General features: G+C 51.1%; 3 protein-coding genes across 3 annotated transcripts; 2 read left to right on the top strand and 1 right to left on the bottom strand.

Moving 5' to 3' along the window:
- Window positions 1-708: 708 nt before the first annotated feature.
- EAH_00053010 (hypothetical protein, conserved) lies at window positions 709-3,570 on the bottom strand (the record flags this gene model as incomplete). The annotated part of the gene is made up of 1 exon (XM_013391099.1): window positions 709-3,570. The coding sequence occupies one exon, from the start codon at window positions 3,568-3,570 to the stop codon at window positions 709-711; it is 2,862 nt and encodes a 953-aa protein (XP_013246553.1).
- A 378-nt stretch (window positions 3,571-3,948) lies between these two features.
- EAH_00053000 (ubiquitin carboxyl-terminal hydrolase isozyme, putative) lies at window positions 3,949-5,200 on the top strand (the record flags this gene model as incomplete). Its single annotated transcript, XM_013391098.1, has 2 exons — window positions 3,949-4,280; window positions 5,143-5,200. 2 exons carry the CDS (start codon window positions 3,949-3,951, stop codon window positions 5,198-5,200), a joined length of 390 nt encoding a protein of 129 aa, XP_013246552.1.
- A 4,585-nt stretch (window positions 5,201-9,785) lies between these two features.
- Window positions 9,786-12,409, top strand: EAH_00052990 (hypothetical protein; the record flags this gene model as incomplete). The annotated part of the gene is made up of 6 exons (XM_013391097.1): window positions 9,786-9,812; window positions 10,227-10,287; window positions 10,418-10,840; window positions 11,070-11,271; window positions 11,369-11,418; window positions 11,562-12,409. Coding segments are annotated over 6 exons (1,611 nt in total), but the record flags the coding sequence as incomplete, so codon positions are not given.
- Between the last annotated feature and the right edge of the window lie 83 nt (window positions 12,410-12,492).

The following is a 12,492-nucleotide window of genomic DNA, read 5'->3' as shown; positions in this document are numbered from 1 at the left end:
TATATATGTATACGTAGATGTATATATATATATATATACATATATTAATGTATCAAAAATATATACATTTAATCTGCGCATATACAGAGCCATAGAGATATACAAATACACAAATGCATATATATATATATATAGATGTATAAATATATATGTATAAATGTATATATATATATATATATATTTGTATATATACGAGATTTATTCTGTCTATATATACATATAATAGATATATATATATATACATATATATATATATATATATTATATAGGGGTTTGCATGCGTTGTTAGGGGTTTGATTCGTCTGTCTTTTCTCAGCCAAACCCTTTGCTTCTGTCTCCAGCTGTCTGTACACCTCAAACTATCTGCTGTCTCCTTTGTCTCTTCTGTCTCTGTTTCTTCTGTCTCCAGCTGTCTGTACACCTCAAACTATTTGCTGTCTCTTCTGTCTCCAGCTGCCTGTACACCTCAAACTCTTCCCCACTTTAACCCCTCATCTCCGCAGTCTCTTGAGGCTCTTTGAGATCGCCTCCTTTAAAGAAGACCGCCGTCGCTAGCTAGCCCTAGCTAGCCAACAGCTAGCTAATAGCTAGCTAATAGCTAGCTATGTTGAGAGCTGCCTAGCTAGCTAGCTAGCTAGCTATGCACAGCTAGCTAGAGGGTTCACTAGCGACCCAGCTAGCTAGCGATCCAGGCAACTAACTGGCTAGCTAGCTAGAATCAGTTTTTCTTACGAGGAGGTTGCTGGAGGGGCCCCCCACTGCAACGTGACGGAGCCCTCCACCGCCGTTGAGAGAATTAATAACAAAAGTAATATCAGCAGTTAGCCGCTGCAGACGAGGGAAGCCCAGCACAACCTCTAGAGGCACTGCCACCTGCTGCTGCTGCTGCTGCTGCTGCTGCTGCCGCTGCTGCTGCTGCTGCTGCTGATCTGCTGCAGCAGCCATAGAGGAGAAGGCCCTTGCTTGCTCTTGCAGAAAAGAATCTTGCTCCCAGTTAGAAGGAGAGAAGTACCAATCCACTTGTCTCCGCACTGCAGCACGCAGCTGCAGCAGCCGCTGCTGCAGCAGCCGCTGTGCTGCTGCCAGCAGAGCAGCAGACAACACCCCACAGCAAGCAGATAAGGGTAGGGCCTCCTTTGCAGCAGCTCCTGCAGCAGCAGCAGCACTTGCTGCTGCTGCTGCCCATACAGACGCCGCCTCAGACTGCTTGCTGTCCTGTTCCTGCTCCTGCTGCTGTTGCTGCTGCTGCTGCTGCTGCTGATGCTGCTGCAGCGCCTTGGTCCATAGCTGCAGGTGCTGCGGCTGCTGCAGCCAGGCCTCACTTCCAGGCAGCTGCAGCGTCTGCAGCGGCCCTGTAGACAGCAGCAGCTGCTGCGGGGCGCCCCTCTTGCGTTCTACATGCAGCAGCGCTGTTGCAATCCAGGGATAGATATCCTTCTTTGCTGCTTCTGCTGCTGCACTTTCAGGCTTGCCAGCAGCAGCAGCAGCAGCAGCAGCAGCAGCAGGAGAGGCAGCGGATGCCCCCTTCGATGCTGCTGACGGTGCTCCTGCACCAGCAGCTGCTGTTGCGGCTGTAGCTTCACCCTCTTTATCCGCTGCAGCAGCTGCAGCAGGAAGTGCTGCAGCTGCTGCTGCTGCTGGTGAAAGGACCTCCTCAGATTCTGTTGCTGCAGTTGCAGCTTGGCTGTTGGTGCTGCTGCGTCTCTTTTGCGTTGCGTCTCCTGCCTTGGCTGCTGCTGCACCTGCTGCTGCTGTAGGAGGAGCAGCATCCGCAGCAGCAGCAGCAGCTGCTGCTGCAGCAGCAGCAGCGCGCAGCTCTCTGAGAGGTCGATACTGCACGGGGCCGCTGCTCTTTCCATTAGAGATAGTGGTGCTGCTGCTGTTGCTGCTGCTGCTGCTGCTGCTGCTTTCACCTGACCCAGCACGCGCCTGCTTCTCTTGCTGCTGTTCTTGCTGCTGTTGCTGCTGCTGCTGCTGCTGCTGCTGCTCGAGGGCCTCCTTGTCCTTTTGCAGCAGCTGAACTGCTGTTAGCTCTGTCCAATCGCGCCACCGCTTCTGCTGCTGCTGCTGTCTCCCTGCGCCGCCTCTCCTCCCTGCTGGTGCTGCTGCTGCTGCTGCTGCTGCTGGTTGCAGCAGCAAACGACCCCGCTGCATATCTACCTGCAGCACACGGAATATTTGCTGCTGCGATAGCTGCGGCACTCCCTGCTGCAGCAGCAGCAGCTGCGCCTGAAGCCATTTGCCCTCAAGAGCAACAGAGAGAGACCCCTGCCAGCCAACGAAGTCCTCTGCTGCAGGTGCTGCTTCCGTTGCTGCTGCTGCTCTTGCTGCTGCTGCTGCTGCTGTTGCTGCTGCTGCAGGGGCTGCCGACTCAGACGCTCCTGCTGCACAGTCCCCATCAACTGCTGCTGGCTTATTGCAGCTCCCCTTCAATTGTTGCTGCTGCTGTTGCTGCGGTTTCTGCCGCTGCAGCTGTTGTTGCTGTTGCTGCTGCTGCTGCTGCTGGCATTGCTGCTGCTGCTGAATTCGCTGCAAGGGCACAGGGAGCGGCCCAGGTCCTAAACGGTGCTGCTGCTTCCCCCGCTGCTGCTGCTGCTGCTGCCGTTGCTGCTGCTGCAAGCCGCTTCGCCCGTCGCTGTCCGTTTCGCTCTCGCTGTCGCTGCTGCTGCTGCTGCTGCTGCTGCCGATGATGACGTGGCCAGGGCGCAGTTGGGTTCGCGATGGAGGCGCTCTTGCTGCTGCTGCTACTGCTGTTGCTGCTGCTGCTGCTGCTGCTCTTGCTGCTGCTGTTGATGCTGCTGCTGCAGGTTTGGTCCGTGCTGCTGCTGGGACCTCAGCACGCCTATTTAGAGGCTGAGGAGAGTCTTCCTCGCTGCTGCTGCTGCTGCTCTCCTCGCTGCTGCTCTCCTCGCTGCTGCTGCTCGTGCTGCTGCATCGTGCAGCAGCGGTGCTCCCTCTGACAGCTGCTGCTGCTGCTGCTGCTGCTTTTGCCGCTGCAGCAGCTTTTTCTGCTGCTGCTGCTGCACGTCTTTGCCTCTTAATGCGCCTCTCCGCCTCCCCTAAGAAACGCTTGCTCCCTAGCACCTCCCCTGCTTGCTGCTGCTGCTGCTGCTGCTGCTGCTGTTGCTGCTGCGCCTTAAGGTTCAGCTGGTGCATGCAGACTGAGAGGACATCGCCATCGCGTAGTATTGCTAAGGGCTGTTCACTCGGCAGCAGAAATCCCTGCAGCCGCAGCTGCAGCAAGCTGCTGCTGCTGCTGCTGCAGTCGCCGCCGCTGCTGCTGCTGCTGTGGGGAGGCGCTTCGCAGCAAAAGGAGCCCCGCAGCAGCAGCTGTAGCAGCTGCTGCTTTAAGTGCCCCACAGTTTGCTGCTGCTGCTCATCAACATACACACAACTGTCGGTCGCTGCTGCTGCTGCTGCTGAGAAGGGACGGCAGCTGGTACCGCAGCAGCAAAGACTGCGGCTCCATAGATCCTTCTGCTGCTGCTGCTGCTGCTGCTGTCCTGCTGCTGCTGCTGCTGCTGCAGCAGAGCTGCGGCCTCCGCAGCAGAATTTAACAAATACCCTCATCAAGCTCCGTGGGGTCCGTGCTGCTGCCGCTGCTACTGTTGCTCCTGCTGCTGCTGCTGCTGCTGCTGCTCTTGCTGCAGCAAGGCGGGTCCTGCGCCCTAACCCTATCTTTGTTTTAGCCTGTCAACGCCAAATGTTATCAAAGACACTGCAGGGAGGAGGCAGTAGCAGCAATAACTGCAGCAGCAACAGCAGCAGCAGCAGCTGCTGCTGCTGCAGCCCAGTGGGGCTGGGGCCCCGGGCCCCCAGGCAGCTTTGGAGTTAGCAAACATATATAAGCAGCAAACCCTAAACCCTAGCTTTTAAACCCTAAACCCTAAACCCTAAACCTTTTATCTTTACGAGCAGATAGAAAACTCGCTTCACTATCGACACACAATGTCTGCGCAGCAGGAAGAGAATCAGCAGCAGCAGCAGCAACAGCAACAGCAGCAGCAACAGTGGCTGCCCATAGAAGGCACTCCTGAGGTGCTAGAGCCTTACTTGGTTGCTCTGGGGGGCCCCCAGGGGGGCCCCCAGGGGGCCCCCCTGCTGCAGGTTGAAGATGTTCTTGCATTAGATGCGTGGGCGCTGGATATGCTGAGGTGTACAGACACCGTAGGTTTGCTGCTGCTGTTTCCTTTAACAGACAGAGATGAAGAAGAAAGGCTGCATCAGCCGATGCCTGAAGAACAGCAGCAAAATGATGCAGAGATAAGCAAGACTGTGTGGTTTGTGAAACAGGTAAACCCTAAACCCTAAACCCTAAACCCTAAACCCTTGTTTTGTTCAGATATACGGGGATGGATTGATAGGGGACAGTGAAGCTGTCTCCTTTAGTTTGAATTGCCTCCTTTTGTCTTTAAGTGTCTCCTTTTGTCTTTAAGTGTCTCCTTTTGTCTTTAAGTGTCTCCTTTTGTCTTTTATTATTTGAATAGTCTCCTTTTAGTATTTTAATTGTCTCTTTATTATATCAACTGTCTCTTTATTATTTTAACCGTCTCCTTTTGTCTTTAAATGTCTCCTTTTGTCTTCAAGTGTCTGCTTTTATTATTTTAACTGCCTCCTTTTGTCTTTAAGTGTCTCCTTTTGTCTTTAAATGTCTCCTTTTGTCTTTAAGTGTCTCCTTTTGTCTTTAAGTGTCTCCTTTTGTCTTGTTAGACGGTGCCTAACGCATGCGCGACGGTGGCGTTGTTGCACTGCACAGCAAATTTATCTCGAGATAAATTCCCCCTTCCTAAAGACGGCCTCTTGCATGACTTCTTCAGTACTCTAAACCCTAAACCCTAAACCCTAAACCCTAAGCTTTAAGGGCCTTACTTGAGCAGACAGCATAAGCACAAAGGAAGCATGGTAGGTATATTCGCTAGGCTCGCCTACTTTAGGGCTTAGGGTTTAGGGTTTAGGGTTTATGGGCTGCATTACTATCCTTCATCTATAGGTTTAAGGTCTAGGGTTAGGGTTTTAGGGTTTAGGGTTTAGGGCTTCCCTAACGAACTGCATCGTTTTCTTATCACAAAGGGTTAAGGGTTTAGAGTTTAGGGTTTAGGGTTTAGGGTTTAGGGTTTAGGGTTTAGGGTTTATTGTGTGCAGGGGACACATGGGCGTTAGACCCTGCGGGTCGCGGTGCTGCATTAGAGACAAACGCTAGGCTAGCGTGTCTGCATCTGCAGCAGCAGCAGCAGGGAGAGACAGCAGCAGCAGCAGCAGCAAACACCAACATGCACTTTACCTGTCTCCTTCCGTGGCGAGGGTTTGTTATTGAGCTGGACGGTAGAAAGCCTAAGCCCCTTATCAGGGCGAAGATTAAACCCTGTCAAACCTTTGCTCAGGTGCAAACCCTAAACCCTAAACCCTAAACCCTAAACCCTTCGTTGCAGTGCACTGCTGCCGTTGCAGGCAGACGGTGGATTATCTGGGGCTTCTCTTTTGCTGCTGCTGCTGCTGCTGCTGTTGTTGTTGCTGTTCCTGTTGCTGTCTCTCTTCCTGCTGCTGCTGTTGCTATGGCTCTACCTGCTGCTACTACTGTGTGTCTCCCTGCTGCTGCTACTGCTGCTGCTGCTGCTGTTGCTGCTGCTTCAGGCTGCTTGTGAGGCGATAAAAGAGCAGTTCGTGAAGCCGCGGGGCGAAGAATTAAAATTTGCAGTGCTGGCAATTGGAGACAGTCGCTCTGCGAACTAAACCCTAAACCCTAAACCCTAAACCCTAGTCTGAATCTAAACTAAACCCTAGTTTCTCCTTCTTCTGTCTGTCTCCTTCGTCTCCTCTTGTGGAGCCCTAGGCTTGTATTAAGATATTATTATTATTATTATTATTATATATAATCTGTTGGGTTGTATTATATATAATAAAGTATAATATATTTATTAGACAGTGTATCATTTACTATAAAGTAAATATATATACATGCATATATATATATATATATGCATGTATATATATGCATGCATATATATATATATATATATGTATATATATATATGCATGCATATGCATGCATGCATATGTATATACAGATGCATATATATGTATGCATGTATATATATATATATATGTGCATGTATATATATATATATATATGTATATATATATATATATGTATATGTATATATATATATGTGTGTATATATATTTATATATATGAATTTATATCGTAGTGATTAAAAAGTATATTTATAATAATAATATTTCGCTATAATTATATACTGCATACTAATAATAATAAAAGATATATATATATATATATATATATATATTCAAGCGCATGCACTGGCATGCGTCGAGGTGCGCATACACCCGAACAAAGCCCCAAAAGGTAACAGCGCATGCAGCAGAGGCAGCTAGTGCTGCTGTCTGTGTCTGTCTGTCTCCTCCTCTTCAGCCTCAACAAACAAATGTATTACTTGAGGTCTATGTAGAGACTCAGCAGATTTTCTGTTATATTTGTAATATAAATAAACTTGGGTATTCGTACGTATAAGCCAGTCGCTGCAGCAGCAGCCGCAACTGCTGCAGCAGCAACTGCTGCAGCAGCGGCAACTGCTGCAGCAGCGGCAACTGCTGTAGCAGCAACTGCTGCAGCAGCAGCTGCAGAAGCAGCTGCATCAGCACCAGCAGCAGCTGCTGCTGCAGTGAGGCGCACATACACCGCAGCCTTTAAAAGGATTATATAGCTTCTGCGCTCAACAAACGGAATGTAGGGCCCCTCTACTGTGGGGCCCCACACTGCTGTGGGGCCCCACAGCAGTGTTGCTGTGGGGCCCCACACTAAGAGGGCCCCCTGACTATAAACAAAAGAATAATATAAAAAAATGCATATAAAAGAATAAAAACAAATATTGTTTATTGCTAGTATTATTTATTATTATTTATTAGTATTATTATTTATAATTGCTATTAATAATAATATTACTTTTATTATTATTATTGTTTATTTATTTATTTATTAATTATTATTTATTATTTATTATTCTCGCTCGGCCAGCAAACGGCGAAGGCCCTCCTCTGCTGCCTCCATCACCCCTAAAGAAAAACAAAAATAAATAAATAAATTATTAATAAATAAATTATTAATAAAGATATATAAGAAGCAAATAATAAACAATAAACAACTACGCAGTAAAAATATATAAATATATATTAAAATATATAACAAACAAATACATAAAAAGTAAATATGTAATACAAAAATATATAATAAATAAATATATTATACACGAACACATAATGCACAAATATACAGTAAAAAGCAGTTAATAAATAATAATAAACGAGTAAATGTTAAACAAATAAAGGATTACAAATAATAAATAATAAATGAGAACAGCCTTCTGGCTGTTAGCAGCAGCAACAGCAGCAGCAGCAGCAGCAGCCCTACCCCCAGCAGTAAAAAGGAAATCAAACACAGCATTAGCCGCAGCACCAAAAGCAGCAGCAGAAGCAACAGCACGAGTGCAGCAGCAGCAGCAGCAGCAGCAGCAGCAGCAGCAGCAGCAGCAACGGACCTGCTTTCCTTAGAGGGTATTCACAGGGTCTTTCGCAGAAGAGCAGCAGCAGCCGCTGCAGCTCTCGGGTGTCTGTACACCCTATGTCGTGCTGCAGCAGCAGCCAACGCATAGCAGCAGCAGCCAACGTACAGCAGCAGCAGCAATTGTGCAGCAACAGCAGCAAACGTACAGCAGCAGCTGCTGCTGCCGCTCTGTTGGAGAGAGAGACAGTTAACAAGATAACAGCGTGCACGGTTCACTAGCCCTTGAGGGTTTAGGGTTTAGGGTTTAGGGTTTAGAGTCAGACGCACCAGCATCAGCAGCAAATGCTGCTGCAGCGCCACCTGTCGGGAGAAAGCAGCAGCAACTGTCTCCATCAAGCCCGCTGCAGCAAGAAGAGCACCAGCAGCAGCAGCAGCAGCAGCAGCAGCACAACAGCGCAGCAAAAGAGGCCCCAGTGTTTTGCTTCTCTGACGAGGAGAGCGATGATGCTGCAGCGGCAGCTGCTGCTGCTGCTCCAGCTGCAAGAACAGCAGTCTCTGCAGATAGTTCTGCTGCTGTTACTATTCCTTCTACTACTACTTCTGCTGCTGCTGCTGCTGCCCCTGCTGCTGCTGCACTGCTGCTGCCGTGTGGAGTTGTCTTTGGTGGGGTCAGAAACGCACCTATATCTGCTGCAGCGGCGGCGTCGTTCGGGTCTGCTGCTGCTGTTGTTGCTGCTGCTGCTTCAGGAGATCCAACAGCAGCAGCAGCTGCTGCTGCCTTTATACAAATGCTTCTGCAGCAGAGAGCAGTTTGCTGCATCGACTCTACTGTCTTCTCCTGAGATGCAGCACACCAACCCGCAAGTCTGCTGCTGCTATTGCTGCTGCTGTTTCTGTCACTGCTGCTGCTGCTGCTGTTGTTGTTTCTGTCGCTGCTGGTGCTGCTGCTCCTGCTTCTGCTGGTGCTGCTGCTGCTGCTGCTGCAAGACGCACAAGCTCAGTATGGAGGGCCTCCAGTCGGCTTTGCTGCTGCAGCAGCGCGGCGTTGAAATTCGCCAAGCAGCGGACCTGCAGCTGCAGCAGCAAAGGCAGCAGCAAATACAGCAGCAAATGCAGCAACAAATACAGCAGCAAAGGCAGCAGCAAGCAGCAAGCAGAGCAGATGAGCCTGCTGCATCAATTATGCAGTACAGCATAGAAGGGTGCTGGCTTCTTTCTGCTGTTGCTGCAGCTTCTGCTGCTGCTGGTGCTACCGTTGCTGCAGCAAACACTGCTGCTGTTGCTGCAGCAGCTGCTGCTGCTGCTGCTTACCTGGGGGTTGAGCAGCAGAGTCGTTAAGTGGTCTCCTTCCAGATACCTGCATGCACACTTCAGGTGTATAGACAGGTTCAGCAGCAGCAGCGAGAGCAGGAGCAGCAACAGCAGCAGCAACAGCAGCATCAGCAATAGCAGCAGCAGTAATAACAGCAGCAGCAGCAGCAACAGCTGCAACCTCCTTACCTCCTGTCAGAGATCTGTGTCCCTATACTCTGCAGCAATTCGCTGATGGTTTGCTGCTGCTGCTTATACGACAGCAGCTGCCGCAGCAGCCGGCGCAGCTGCACCTCTAACCCCAAACCCTCAGCCTCCCTCATCAAGCCTTTAGGGTTTAGGGTTTAGGGTTTAGGGTTTAGGGTTTAGGGTCTTGCCGCTAAGCTAAGGTGAGGGGTGGGGAGTAGAAAAAAAAGGAGGAAGCATAGGCCACTGAGTCTTCCAAATGTGCAGCAGCAGCAGCAGCAGCGAATGCTGCTGCTGCTGCTGCTGCTGCTGCTGCTGTCTCTGCTGCTGCTGCTGTCTCTGCTTCTGCTGCTTTCTTTGCCGTTTCTGTCACTGCTGCTGCTTTCTTTGCCGTTTCTGTCACTGCTGCTGCTGTCACTGCTGCTGCTGCCCCTGTTGCTGCTGCTTCGCAAGCAACAAAGCTGCACGATGATGGTGGTGAAGGTCTCTGCACCTGAAGAAACACAAACCCTAAACCCTAAACCCTAAACCCTAGACCCTAGAAACTAGACCCCAGATCTGCACGTGAGGAAATCCTCTAAACCCTCAATGCTGCTGTTATTAATTTGTAAACAGTCAACGCCACCCTCTGCGCCTACAGAGTCAGCAGCAGCAACAACAACAGCAGCAGCAGTAGCATCAACAGCAGCAACACAGCAGCAGCAGCAGCAAGGCTACCTGCAAACAAACAGCTGCGCAGCAGCAAGATCCCCAAGCGTAGGAACGTCAGATGACTGTAAGAGATGGAGCTCAAGAGGTCGGGTTTGGGCTTTAGGGTTTAGGGTTTAGGGTTTAGGGTTTAGGGTTTAGGGTTTACGTGTGCACGGTGGGGCCGAGGATCGAGGGCTTAGCGCTGCGCATCTGTCTCCTTGTTTTTGTTTTGAGGGTGAAAGAAGATTATTAATACGCATGCAGCAGCAGCTGCTGCAGCGGCTGCAGCAGGAGGAGAATTTGCTGCTGCTGCTGCTGCTGCAGCTGCTGCTGCTGCTGCAGCTGCTACGGCGCAACACAGACCCAAGGGGGCCCTCCTTCTTCTTTCTTCCTGCACATCTCACTGAAATAAATTAAATATAATTATTATCAGCTGTCTTCTTCTGTTTTGATTGAAAATTGCTTCTTTTTCTTGCGGTTTGCAGTGTTTAGGGTTTAGGGTTTAGGGTTTAGGGTTTAGGGTTTAAGCTGGACGGCTGCAGTCAGCTACATTGGCTCTTCAGATATAACTGACCCGCGAGGTGTACAGGCAGCTCAAGGGTTTAAACCGAAGCTTGCCCTTCGCTTTCCCCACGCTCTGCAGTGAAGGGTTAGGGTTTAGGGTCTAGGGTTTAGGGTTTAGGGTTTAGGGTTTGCGCGCTGAGGGCTTAGGGTGCCGCTTGTCTTTGACTTCCGCTTCCTCCACCGCCTTCTTCCAGAAGGCTAAGCAGCAGGGAGTTGCTGCTGCACAAAGCAGCGTCTTTGCAGCAACAGTGCGGGTTGCAACAGCAGGAGCAGCAGCAGCAGCAGCAAACCTGCAGCAGCAGCTGCAGCAGCAGCAGCAGCAAACCGGCAGCAGCAGCGGCAGCAGTTCCCGTTTCACTGCCGCTGGCCTTTTAGTGTCAAGGCAGCAAAGTGAACAGCAGCAGCGGGAGCTGCATTGGCAGCGTACTATTACGACCAGCAGCAGCAGCAGCAGCAGCAGCAGCAGCAGCAGCAGCAGCAATGGTCCACTTTGTGCAGCTGCAGGTGGAGGGCATGACCTGCAGCAGCTGCGCGCGCTCCATAGAAAATGCGTTGAGATGTCTCCGCGGTGTACGTGCAGCTGCCGTATCGCTAGAGGAGAAAGATGCTGCTATCTCCTGCAACGATGAGGTTAGTGTTGCTGCTGCTGCTGCTGCTGCTGCTGCTGCTGCTGCGGGTGTTGCTGCTGAGGGTGCTGGCGTGAATGCTGTTGCAGCTGCTGGTTGTGCGCGTGATCGTCTCTCCCTACGCGTCCGAGGGTTTAGGGTTTAGGGTTTAGGGTTTGGCTTGTGCGCTGCAGGTAACGGAGCAGCAGCTAATAGATTTTATAGAGGGTCTCGGCTTTACAGCCGCGCGCAGCAGCAAGGGGGGTCTCTGCAAAGGAGACAGCCAAGAGACAGAGGAGCTGTCTCCTCACTTGAAGCCTGCAGCAGCAGCAGCAGCAGCAGCAGAGGAGAAGCAGCAGAGAAGCACACGCAGAATGGCGATCTTTCAGGTTCACGGTAAGCCAGGGTTAACGGCCTAGGGTTTGAGGGTTTAGGGTTTAGGGTTTGAGGGTTTAGGGTTTAGGGTTTAGGGTTTGGGGTTTAGGGTTTGAAGTTTTCGCCTCTCGGTTGGATGCCTGAGCAGCAAATGCAGTTATGCTATTTGTATGCGCTGTCTTAACTATGTGCTGCTGCTGCTGCTGCTCCTGCTGTTGCTGCTGCTGCTGCTGCTGCTGCAGGTATGAGTTGCGCCTCCTGCGTGCGAACGATAGAGCAGCACCTGCTGCACCTTCCGGGTGTCTCTTCAGCAAGTGTCTCCTTGCTGCTGGAGCGTGCATCTGTGGAGTACTGCGCAGCAGCACCAGGAGCAGCAGCAGCAACAGCAGCAGCAGCAGCAGATGGCAGCGCCTCGCCAACGTTAACAGCTGAAGAGCTGCAGCAGCAGCTGACAAGCCTAGGCTATCGAGTTCTGCTGCTCTCAGACCAAGTAGTGCAGCAGCAGCATGGCAGCAGCAGCGCAGCAACAGCAGCAGCAGCAGCAGCAGCAGAATCCACAGCTGTCCTGCATGTCTCCCCAACAGACGTGCGGCGTCTTGGAGACCGCGAGTTGAACCTGCAGAAAGCAGCAGAAGCTGCTGCTGCTGCTGCTGCAGCTGCAGCAGCAGAAGGTGCACGCGGTTGCGCGGCTATTCCGCGTTGCTGCACGTCCCCTTCTGCTGCTGCTGCTGCTGCTGCTGCTCCCTCGTTGGGAGACAGCCGCGTTGCAGCAGCGTGGGGTGCGGGGTTTAAAACCTTCTTACAGTCTGTCCCTGGAGTTGTATCTGCTGCAGTTGCGACGGAGAGTGCTGCTGCTGCTGCTGCTGCTGGTGCGTCTTCTGCTGCAGCAGGAGCAGCAGCAAATGCAAGCAGCAGCAGCCTCTGCGTCCGCATTGTCTACACCCCTCAGGTAATAGGGGCTAGGCAGCTGCTGCTGCTGTGCTGCAGCAGCGGCTGGAGTGTTGAGTGGTCTCCCCGGGGGGAGTTGCTGTTTGGGCCTGCAGCAGCAGCAGCAGCAGAGCTGCAGCAGCAGCAGAGACGCTTTGTTGCTGCTGCTGTACCTGCTACTGTTGTTGCGCTCCTTACTATGGTTATCCCAAGCCATTATCTGGGGATACTTGTAAGCAGAACAGCTGCTGCTGTCTCCTTTTGTCTCTTTATCTGTCTCCTTTTGTCTCTTTATCTGTCTCCTTTTGTCTCTTT

This window comes from Eimeria acervulina, genomic scaffold (genome assembly GCF_000499425.1).
Source record: "Eimeria acervulina Houghton genomic scaffold, Eah_scaff966, whole genome shotgun sequence".
Taxonomy (NCBI): Eukaryota; Apicomplexa; class Conoidasida; order Eucoccidiorida; family Eimeriidae; genus Eimeria; species Eimeria acervulina.
This window is presented reverse-complemented; position numbering and strand designations above follow the sequence as displayed.